Source organism: Rhipicephalus sanguineus, chromosome 5 (assembly GCF_013339695.2).
Source record: "Rhipicephalus sanguineus isolate Rsan-2018 chromosome 5, BIME_Rsan_1.4, whole genome shotgun sequence".
NCBI classification, from domain to species: Eukaryota; Metazoa; Arthropoda; class Arachnida; order Ixodida; family Ixodidae; genus Rhipicephalus; species Rhipicephalus sanguineus.
Window position 1 is genome coordinate 112,805,841 of NC_051180.1, and position 12,119 is coordinate 112,817,959.

The 12,119-nt window shown below is 46.6% G+C and overlaps 1 protein-coding gene across 6 annotated transcripts in view; it reads right to left on the reverse strand.

The window, feature by feature from the left end:
* Window positions 1–918: 918 nt before the first annotated feature.
* The window catches only part of LOC119394148 (mucin-17), a 232,528-nt gene continuing 221,327 nt past the window's right edge, over window positions 919–12,119 (reverse strand). For all 6 annotated transcript variants that reach the window (XM_049415656.1, XM_049415657.1, XM_049415658.1 and 3 more), the window contains 4 exons: window positions 11,150–11,490; window positions 10,406–10,544; window positions 5,976–6,068; window positions 919–2,023 (listed from right to left, as the gene is read on the reverse strand). In XM_049415656.1, the coding sequence (XP_049271613.1) occupies window positions 1,967–2,023; window positions 5,976–6,068; window positions 10,406–10,544; window positions 11,150–11,490 (630 nt within the window). In that variant the 3' untranslated portion in view covers window positions 919–1,966. The remainder of the gene's footprint in view (window positions 2,024–5,975; window positions 6,069–10,405; window positions 10,545–11,149; window positions 11,491–12,119) is intronic.

Consider the following 12,119-nt stretch of genomic DNA (forward strand, 5'->3'; position numbering starts at 1 on the left):
TATCGTACTGGTTGAGTCCCCAATTTCTTATACTCTGTAGTTGTTTCATGTACATCGTTAAAAAAACGAAACTACATGCGTAGTATTGCCGGATTTCAGCCGCAGAACACGGCCCTTTTCCAGGACTCTCCGTGTTGATGTTCTGAAGACAATCAGGCGGAGAGCGCGCGCGAATTTCGCCAAGCCGGAATAGGCGCAGCAGAGAAAATGGAAGAGTTATTTCCTTCTCAGGACTGCTTATCCAGTAGCAGAAATGGAACAGCGGCATGTATGCATGCATGTTTTACCTCACCTGCGTGTCATCTCTAACCATTAGTTCGTTGTCTACCTTGTACTCGCGCGTTTGTCTATTTTATCGCGCCTAATGTTCTTCTCTGCCATCACTGTGCCTGCCAACTTCCTTACCCTGCACAGATCAGGTCGGGCACTCATATGTATGTGTGTTTTGGGGATCATTTCAGCAACTTCTTAGTTATCTCCGTCTACGGATAGACAAGGTTTGTACGCTCCCTCGGCATTTAATAAACATTACGTAGAAAGAAATGTCAAATTTTTTATTACTTGAGAGTTCGAGGAAAGCTCGTCTGGTCAGGTAGTATGACGACGAAGTGGCGGTCACCGATGAAGTCAAGGTGAGAAACACCCAGAGACGTTACGGGAGCCGTGCGGGTTTATCGACCAACCACACTCTGAACAAATGCGATCCAGAAACCCGAAAAGGTCCCGGAACGTCTCTTGGCGTTTTTCGCTGTGACTTGGCTTTCAACTTCTTCACCAAAACGTCACATTTGTTTGTACTAATGAGAAGCATTGCTTGCCTCATACGACATTATAAAACACTGAACACCGTTTAGGGTGTTCTACGATAAATTAAGATGCACTCTAACTTCTATAAGAATATGACTCAACAATTCAAAATTTTATTTTAACACATATCTTTATTCACTTCTTTTCACGGTTAGCAAGAGTTCTGTCAAAAATAATGAGGGGCCGCGAAATACGCCGCAAAAAGAATATGAGCAGTTGGCATGTGTTATCTGACCTCCCTCAGAATTAAAGAAAATAACAATTCGGCGGCATCTTGAACACCTAAACAAAGAGAGCATTAGATCAATACTATTTACAGAGTAGGCCCTCTCTGCTAGGCATACAAAAGCGGCGAATTATTTCTGCGCCGTAACATGCGGCCCTAGTATTAGTGACGGCATCGTCGTGGAAGCCTTAGTGTGGGGCTAGTCGCATTTCAACTAAGCAGCGAACACTCGCAACGAATGTTGCCAAAACTTGATTTTCTCAGTTCCTACAAGAATGAAAGCAGGATATTGATAGAAACAACATAGTACGAGCTAGCAGCAGAAACACTAAAATAAAAAAAAAGCTAGGCATCTTGTAATTACATATGCACATTCCGGTTACAATTATGATACAATGGAACAAGGCAATGATAGTCTCTATTATGTACAAACGCTTGCTGACAAAAACAATGGTGCGCGTGTGAGCGAATCTTATGGCAAGCCCAAGTTTTCGTAGAAGCAAAAGGAAACTCTCAGAAGAGACGAGCATACAGTGGCGCTGAGTTTTCAGGTGAGGCAAAAACGAAGTGGGTAAAGTTATAGCGACATTTATCAGATAAGTCTCAACAGATAGCGCAGTACTAGCATCCGAAACCACCTTTGTATCTCTTGTAGGCCAAAAAAATCACACCAAGAGAGAATATGACGCAGAAACGTTATAAAGATGCACAGCTGTAAGAACTCTCAATGTAAGAACATGGAAAGGGGAAGAAACGTTTTGAGCAAGGCACAGTCGTCTAAATCGGCGCGAAACGTATGCAAAGCACCTCCTCTTATAATTGCGAAATTGATAACTCGGTAATGATTCATCGTTAATTTATCTGATTAGGATTATTGCGCCAATCGTCGTAATCTAGTGTAATCGCAAAATGCACGTCCTTAGCCGAAGGCGTCTAAAAAGGTCGTGCAACGACATCCGAGTCTCCTGTCGACGAGCCGGACTTGGAGGTCTGCAAGTAACGAAAATGGAAAAACACAAGCTTCGTTACATAAAGCCAAAACGCAACAACAACAAATATTCAGGTCACTAAATTCACGGTAACCTGGGTTGACGTGTCACCGACGTCGACTTTCCACGTTTGCTATGAATGCATGCACGTTCTGGCACACGTGATGTTAATGAAACGAGCACGGCGGATTCATGACGCACGCATGAGGCCATTTAAGCCACTCATCTCGTGTAACAAATAGCATGCACGTCGAGACATTCATGTCATGACCTGCCTTTCTCGTTTTAACAGCAAAGCTGTTGTACCTCGGAGCAGATTGTGTGGTGTCACCAGAAATGACACCATCATAAACCGGCACGCGTTCTCTTTGTCCTCTTCTTCATAGTCGTCGTCGTCTTCATCATCTGCTTCACTCCCAAAACAGGAGCGCCGATGCAATAACTCTGATGGACGAGACGACAAGTACAGAGAGAGAAATAAAAAGAAAATAAAAAGAGAGAGAGAAAGAGAAATAAAGATAGAGAAAGAAAGAAATTCTAGCGGCAAAATATTTCTTTGCAAGGCGGGATTCGAACCCGCGTACCCACCGTCCGAAGGTGAGCGCCTAACAGAGCTGAAATAGCAAGGGGGTGGGAAAGAGAGGGGATGGAAAGAAGGAGGGAAAGGAGGAGAGTTGACAGTAAAACATACCATAGACAGAAATAGAAAGACATAAACCGAGAGAACGAAAGGTAGAACGAAGAAAGATGGAAAGCGAGACTGAAAGAAAGAGAGAGAAAGATATGGAGAGCGAGAGGAAGAGATAGAATAAGGAAGCGAGAAATACAGAGGTAGAGAGAAAGAGAGAAATGGGGAGGTAAGGGTGAGGAGAAGGGGAACGCCACCAGCTCTGCTGTACGTTACCTCAGTCTTCGCAGCACTAGTTCGGAGCTGCCCTACTTTTTGTTACAAAAGCACGCCATGTTATGCACATTCTGGCATATATGGAGGTAATGAACGACCACCGTGGCATGACGCTGACATTTTGTCATTTACGCCATGATATAGATGACATACATATTATACTGTTGAGGTCATTGCCATTAATTCATATTCGTCACGTACTCATGTCATGCGGTACAAAGTTTGATGTACGCGAAGTTAACGAAACCACAACGAGAGCACCAGGACGTAGGAGGCTATATAGTTGGATAGACAGTTGGATAAAGTTAAAGTGCCTTTGGTTCTCTAATAAGTGCTTCCCATACAATATCCTTCCTGCAACAATCATGCAGCGTTATGCGCACAGCTGCAGCTTTCTTGAAGCGGACGGCTATTCCCATGGATTGGAAATTATATTATTCGATGGTTTCTGCACCCGCCCAACACAGCCCTTCATCATCATCATCATCATCAGCCTGTCCACGCCCACTGCAGGGCAAAGGCCTCTACCATGTTCCGCCAATCAACCCGGTCCTGTGCTTTCTGCTGCCACGTTATACCTGCAAACTTCTTAATCTCATCTACCCACCTAATTTTCTGTCTCCCCCTCACGCGTTTGCCATCTCTTGGGATCCAGTCAGTTACCCTTAATGACCACCGGTTATCCTGCCGACGTGCTACGTGCCCGGCCCATATCCATTTCTTCTTCTTGATTTCAACTATGATGTCCTTAACCCCCGTTTGTTCCCTGACCCACTCTGCTCTCTTCCTGTCTCTTAAGGTTACACCTATCATTTTCCTTTCCATCGTTCGCTGCGTCGTCCTCAGTTTACGTTGAACCCTCTTTGTAAGTCTCCAGGTTTCTGCTCCATAGGTAAGTACCGGTAAGATGCGACAGCCCTTACTTCTCACCTAAACCCTACACGAGAGGACTGGGAGGCGGGCTTGCTCGGGTGCTCAAACCTTCAGGCCCAACAGGCCTTGGTACAGAGAGCCAGCGCGGTGGCTTCAACCAATGGGGCCCAGACTCCACCTAGTCTGTAGAGACCTCTAAAGAGGTCCCACACCTCTTTTTTGTTGATAAATACTTTTCACCTCCATCACCCCCATTCAAGAGCGCTGTTACAGTCGCATAGCACCTGAGCTTTCGAGATGTACGATTACAGGGTGTAAAAGATATACAAGCTGCTTTATCTCTGAAGGTTTGTATGAGGGTTGTTCATGGTAATTATTAGAGGCTGATTAAATCCTTAGCTTCACCAGGGATATGACGGAGGCTTTCCAGAGGAGTAAATGTTAACAGTTTCTTCTATCAGTTGGCTCCGCTGAGGACAGCGCTAATACCCGCAGACTGGACGATGGGGTTGGTTGTATGATGGACAACTAACACAGGCTTCCCGTAGTAGGGAACGTAGTGCTCGCCATCATTATTCTGTTGTTATAAGCGCGTCCCCTGTTCCGCTGTTAACAGCATCCAAAAGATTCCCTATGTGAATGGTCACTATATTAGCTAGACCTCGTCGTGTTTGCCTCTGGGGCAGCCTAACGCTCTCCCAAATACATTGTACCTCTGAATCGTTTTAGAGTGCCCCTTTTACGCTCCCGTTCCTGCACTGAGCGTCGACGTGCCTCGTCCGTCGTAACCGAGAGAACGAACACAGAGAAAGACGAAAGTGAATGCGGGTTGCGGGAAGGATGGCGAGAGGATTAGGAGGAAAGCAGAATGCCGCACGAGACCACAAGATGGCTCCAGAACAGTGCGCGAATTTGAGTCGATATGAGTCCGTCGACGATTTCTACCACCCTTCGCTTGTGCAGCAACACTAGATATCGGCTGCGAATTATAACAAGGGCCGGAGAAACACTGTAACACTTGGTACAAACACGGCATTTTGCTGTTGTCGTCATCGTAGTAGTAGTAGTAGTAGTAGTAGTAGTAGTAGTAGTAGTAGTAGTAGTAGTAACAGTAGTAGTAGTTGTTGTTGTTGTTAGTGTCTTCCAACAACGGCCCGCACCCCCTTCGGGGGATTTGTGAAGAATTGAATGAGTTAAAATATTTTGTGACATCAAAATTATTGCTAGCGAGTAATATTGTGTGTACCTTGGTCAATTGCACCCACTTTCTGTAACAGATTATGATTTATGACTGAAAACATTGGCATTGCAGTCTAACAGGGCGTCTCAATATGTGACGTCACTTCAACAACCGTCTCTACTGGCGTGCTATACCAGCGCTTATGAGCATTGGCTAACGTTGCCTAGTCTTGTCTTCCTGATCGATAAAGCCGGCCAGTATTGGCGAATGCTGGCTTTCAGCTGTTATAACAACAATGTTGTCCTCATTCAGTGCCAATCCGATGGTTGAATTGTCTGCCAATCTTAACGAACATTTCGCATCTCCTTTTCGCAGTGGCAAACGTTTCTCTTCGCCCATCATATGTATTCTTTAGACCTGCATCGCAATAGACGACCCGTATTGATCGATGTCCGGAGAGGAAGCGAAATCACAAGGCAGAAAAAGCCTTTCAGATAAGGATAATGATAAATTTCTTAAACAGAATAAGGAAGAATGAAGTTTAGGACGGGAGGGCCGTCGAAAGGCTCCGTGCGTCAAAAGAAAACACCAGCAGCGTCGTCAGTCCCTCGAACGTTGTTCAAACCGAAGTTTAAGACGACTGAAACGATCCCTGGAGATATTGGAGCCGCGTTTATTGCCCTCGCTGTCGTTACAGCTGTTGTTTTTAGAAACGATATGTGTTTTGCATAGACCCCCACCAGAATGGCATCTATTCGTTGCGTATATTATGCTCTCAAGGTCCGCAGAAGTCTCAGTTGTGTACCGAAAGCGGCGCGGATCTCAATATGCAATCTCACCGATTGAGTGTGCCTACCCGACTCGTAGTCGGGCTCCTGGATCGTACTGTAGCTCGTGCGTAAGACTCAGGCTCGCCGACGAAAATAGGGCGGCGAAATGGAAAGGCGTTAGATCCGATAGGGCCCGAACGGGCTAACGGGAAAACAAGTGATTTACCCTTCGCGTTCTCGAGGCGTCGGCACGAAGACCCTGGATTGGACTAGCTGATGGGCCAACGTCATTTCCGGAGTCATCACAGCGGCTGTTTTCCTGAAAGCAACGAGATTGAAACATTCGCTGTACAAAGCGCGCCGCACTGAGAAAAAAAAAAGGACAAAAGTGACGACAGCAGAGAAGTTGAGCGCATTGGCCTTCGACGGCCTTGCGTATGGTTTTTTGAGGGCTCGGGCGCCTTCGATTCGAAGGTCCAGTGAAACGAATAAATATTGTCTAGGCATTGGCGGCTTCGGCAGCAACAACACTGGCGCGCTTCATTCACGAGGTGAAACACGCTTGAGGGCTGTGCGTTTTCGTCTCGACCAGAGCAAGAATATTTCACCCTACCAATACCGCTCAATAAATCATGTAGATATTCAGCGGCACACAGGATGCATAATTTCCCTTATAGATTAGTTGTACTTGCGTGAAAATTACACTATGAAATCTGTACCAGCCGGAGTGTTCCAGGGGAGCTTATGAAGGAGAAAAAGCGCAAAAAAACTCATTTGTATGGGTTTAGAAACGTACGTTTCTTTAAATCGGCAAGTTGGGCATGTTGGTACGTTAACAACCTTGAATTAACAGCCAGGATCAAACGAGGATCAACAATTCAAGCTAAGATCGCTCTTGATGCTCGAATTATTGTCTCGCGTTTGCTTGCGGTGTTAATCCAAATATTTTAATTTAGTCTGATTGATTGATTGATTGATTGATTGATTGATTGATTGATTGATTGATTGATTGATTGATTGATTGATTGATTGATTGATTGATTGATTGATTGATTGCGCCATACATCTTCATTGACTCTGAGGTGAAACTGCGATGAATGTCCGAGAAATAAACTTTATATAATGTGAGCTTATTGCTGAAGACAGCGAACTAATTAGACCGCTATTTGCCGACTGCTCTGGATTAGGCTACTTTGCGTCCATGGTGAAAACCTCTACCAGCAATCTCAGGGTGATCCGGTTAATGCACGGTTACCTGGTTAACTTACGTGACATGCCTGTTAGTAGCTCAATCACATTGTATCGGCTCATGTATCTCTGAGTTTCTCTTTGTTCGTAAAATAACCTTCCTCTGCATTATTACGTCGAAGCTGTGTAAGGCTAGGGTTCCGTGTATTTTTCCTGTACGTCAACGAAAAACGTATGTGCGATACACAGTGAGCAAACACCACCACTCACCACCGGTCCACTGTGGCACACACCGTTTATGATCGTGGGGCAGGCCAGGCAAGACGACGCACGTCGCGCGACGGAGGATGCGGCAGAAAACGCTAGTACCATGCTGCTCCAGTGAAAACTATAAATACGCTAAATTTAAAATGAACTTTCATGACAGACATTTCGGATTGAGTTGCAAGGTTTGCGATTAGCTACGGTTCGAAATTCTTTGTCGCTTCTGTGTCGTGCGCTAAATAACTTCGCTGGTCTTCACAGAGCCAATTGGCTCGTTTGTTTTTAATATAAATTCTTTGCTAGACGCTCTCACGTTCTATTTCCTGCTCAAATCGAATTCTTTTTCGCACCCTGAACAAGAAATTAGGATGTATGCGGTCGCTCTAAGGCGCATACATACCATCCCATACTTATAATGGGAACGTAGAGAATCAAAGGACCAGGTTTAACTATAAACAGACAATCGCACGATGGGTGCATTGTAATATGCTACGAAACAGAAAATTTATTGAACCAACAGTCCCGAGGGGGGTAGAACTTTGCTCATCAGGGCGACGAAAAGCGCCGTATTGGATTGCTCCGGACTAATTTCAAACGACCTGTGTAGATAAACACGAGCAAAAAAAGAGGTTGCAACGAGTAAAACAAGAACTCGTCGCAAATTGGTGACCACTCAAATCGCTCTCCGTCTCTTGGCAGGGAAGAGATTAAGGGATGTCGAGACGTCGTTAGCGCTCGCATGTGCTAACTCTCGGGACGACCCATCCTTATTTCTTAAGATATCAGTGCGACGTCGGTACCAATGGCCGCGTAGATGTGTGGGTGGTGCTTTGTGAGCTTACAGTGTAGATAATAAAGGAGGCACGTGATACGTCGGTGGAACGCAACGGCCTTGGCCGACTCAGTTAATGTTCATTAAACATGCTCACTGGAAACACGATAGATGCAACATAAATGCAGCTGGATATTCATGAACACAAACATTTTTTGTTGCTTTTCAGTTTTCGGGATATCTGAACGTGCCAAACTGCTGACGTATCTCATTAGATTGTGTTGCTTTTTTGTTGCATTTTTTGTTGCTTTTCAGTTTTCGGGATATCTGAACGTGCCAAACTGCTGACGTATCTCATTAGATTGTGTCTGGTTCGTCATACTGCTTCGCAATAATATTATAACGCGGGAAGATGTTCGGCCTCATTGATGACGCATCTTGCGAGGAGTGAACGTGCGTACTGTTGCGGGTGCATCTTTCGGTGAGATAGCAACACTCGTGTCCGCCTCGGCGGTACAGTGGTTACGGTGCTCGGCTGCTGACACGAACGTCACGGGCTGGATTCCGGAAGCGGCGGTAACATTTAGATGGAAGCAAAATGCTTGAGGCTCTTGTACTGTGCAATGCGAGTAAACGTTAAGGAACACCAGATGGTTGTCATTCCCGGAGCCATCCCGTACGGCGTGCCTCATACAGATACCATGGTTTTGGCACGTAAAACCCCTGATATTGTTATTAGAGACACTCGAATGAGTTTCTGTGCCACTATGACAGCTCCGTCGCACGCGTTATTTCCCGTTACGTGCACTTCTATCCTTTCATCGAATGAGGAAATCATTATGAGCAAACCTTTTTGAGGTACGGAGACACTCCGAATGAGTACCGTCAAAACAGGGACAAAAACAAAAAAAGAAGCCAACAACAATTAAACAGGCACACTGGCAGGATTGGCCGATTGACAGGCTGGACTACGCGGGCTTCGCCATTGACCACATGGCCAGACCGAAGGCGTCTTGAATGATGAAAGGAGCGTAAAAGCCAGCAGACAACAAGGAAAGTGATCGATCGGCGTCGGGAAATCCCTTCAGGGATTTCTTGGTAAATACATCGCTGGTTTCTTTTCGCTCCTTTGAGCGATGTACATTCAAGACTCGCTCGCTGAACTTCTGCAGCCAAAGAACCTCACGGATGATAATTGCTGAGACGCTTGCAGTCACCTGGGTCCGTATTTCGCAAGGGCCTTTCTTTCTACTGAAACTTTCGGTGGTGACGTCCGAGTAGGAAAATTGACGAAAGCACCAACGTCTATATGACGTAGACGCTTTAGGCTTCACAAGGCACTCTTATCAAACGGATCGTGAACTTGGAAAAAGCTAAGGTTACATGTGTGAGTGCTGCTGTTTTCGCGCACGTGGCGCGGAAGCATGCGGGTATACGTGCGTTTCAGTGTGTCTGTAGATGCGTGCCGACACATACTTTGTTTCCAAAATTGACTACTCCTAATATTTTACTTTTTTTTCCTTCGCGGTACCGTTAACATCGGGCAGCGTTGGCTCAAATTGCATAATGCAACACATGCATTATCCCCAGAGCTCCTCGCTTTCAAAATGCGTCCAGAAATGTTTGATCAAAGAACATTGTGAACCTGTCTGGCTTGGTACAATGGCGTAGCCAGAATTTCCTTTTTCACTAGAGGGATTTGGGTGGAGGTCACTACTTGACTGTGTAGTGGGCGCTGGATAGACCAGTGTTATCTTGCGTCGTTTGGTGCTAGGTATCATATCGTGTGCAGAAGCTTTAGAAGTGGAGAGGGTGGGGTGGGGGGGGGGGGGGGTTAAGCAGTGAAGCTGCGGTGACCACCGTTGCGCACAATCTGTAGTAGGCATGTTTTGTGTCCGAATTCCGCATGTCGCAGATGTCGCATTACAGGTCACGATATCATTTCGGTATAGATAGAGGCTGCTTGCCTCATCGTGACAACAAGGGGTTATTTTAAAGGTGACCGATCTAGCTCTTAGATACAGAACTATGCTTCAACATTTAGAAAGGCCTTAAGCTAGTCTTTTCATCGCTGTGGCTCACTGCATATCGTTCCGCTCTGCAGCTGAACACTTGCCGGCGATTTCGATCCCCGGGCAGCAATGACTCCGTACTGCAAGTGCTTGACGCAAGAAAATGCGCGCAGCCAAATTTCTGCCGCTTTACGTAATCAGAATATTTGGAAAGCGCCGTCCTGAACAATGACCTGTGCGCTGCGATCAGGCTCAGAAATGTATCAACAATCATTCGATGTGTTTTTAAAGAAACTGTAAATGCAGAAGAAGTGCCATCGATGTTTTGGGTCAAGATCACTTGAACGCCACTCTTTCGAAGACGGAGCCGCCGCAATTTTAACACTTCATTCACCTCGAGCGCATGGGCTCTTTACTCACCTCTGTAATATTGCCACCGCCTCCTCCGCGCGAAGTGCTGGGCACAGCGTCGTCGTCGGGTGCGTCGGGCGGCCGCAGCCTCTTCACTGCGGGCCGGATGGTCGTCTCGTCGTAGGAGCGTCCCGCCTCCGAGATGGTGCTGAAATACACATCGTAAAGCTTTCCACATTTGCATGTATATAATGTCATTGTATTTTAAGGCGAAATCTGAGATGGCTCATTAAACGCGAAAATTGACTGTCGGCGTCCGGCGTCGGCGGCATCAACGCGAGTGATGCAAAAAATCATCATGACGTGATGACGTCATCATATGGCATCATCATTACGTCAATGGGACGTCACATAACGTGGCGTCATATGAAGACGTCATCACATGACATCACCGCTTGGTCAAAGGTGGGCCGATCACGGAGGCAGTGCATAGCCACGTTAGCTGCAGAAAGCTTTCGGAGGGGGAGGGGGGGAGGTATATAACAACGGCCTTCGAGTCGTCTTACGCGAACGCATAAGGGACCCTGTGAGTTTTTGACAAACAAACATGATCCCTTTGTCACACCCGTAATGTTTTCTTGCTATCTATACGTGTTTGTTACGGATGATCTGTCGCCACGTGAATGGCAGATGATCTGTGTATTTTTATGTAAGCTACCACTTCAATCATGTTCCCAATTTCAACGTATAGTACTGATAAATGAAGACCTTATTTTGCGAATACAGGACAAAAAATACAGGATACCCTCTTACCTTTTCTTCGTGAATGTGTTGGTGCCGTAGGCGTCCTCGCCTTCTTGCTGCTGCGGCTGCTGCGAATCGGCGTCGGACGGTCCAGCCACGGAGCTTCGGAACTTGTCCATTTCGCGCGAGAAGGTCGACGGCGGCGAGGGAAGTTCGTCGTTCTGTCCCCGCTGCTGCTGCTGCTGCTGTTGCTGCTGCTTTTGCTGAACAAGGTGCTGGCGCTCCGCGGCCCGCTTGGAACTGTCGAGCCAACGGGACGTGCCCGGCGTGATTGGCGCCGGTGGCGGTGGCGGAGGAGGCGCAGGAGCGTCAGGACGACGCTGCGTCGTCCCGGTAGCTGGCGGGCTCGCCTGTGAAGCAGTAACGAACACATTATCAGCAAAAAAGTTAATAATTGTTGGGGTTTGACCACCCAAAACCACGAAATGATTATGAGGAGGGCTCTGGAAATTTCTACCACTTGCGGTTTTTTTAACGTGTGCCAAAATCTAAGTACACGTGCCTCTAGCATTTTTGGCCTCCATCGGCATGGGGCCGCCGCGGCCGGGATTCGACCCCGTGACTTTCGGGTCAGCAGTCAAGCACCATAACCGCAAGACCACCGCGAAGGGTAGCAGGAAACGTTGCGACGTGACAGTTACGGCTACTAGGAGCAGAAAGGTAAAGAATTACATGTTTCAACAAAGTAACTACATAAAGAACAAGTTACTGCGAACAAGTCGTTATCCTTCCTTTATTGTAAAAGCGGCAAGTTAGACGTCACGCAGAAACAGTATAGCCTATTGTAACAGTATAGCCTTTATTGTAAAACCGGTAATTAGATGTCACAGGCAGGCCGCGGCGGCTGCATTTTCGATGGAGGCGAAAATGTCTGAGGCCCGTGTACTTAGACTTGGGTGCACGTTAAAGAACTCCAGGTGGTCGAAATTCCCGGAGCCTTCCACTACGGCGTCCCTCATAATCATATCGTGGTTTTGGG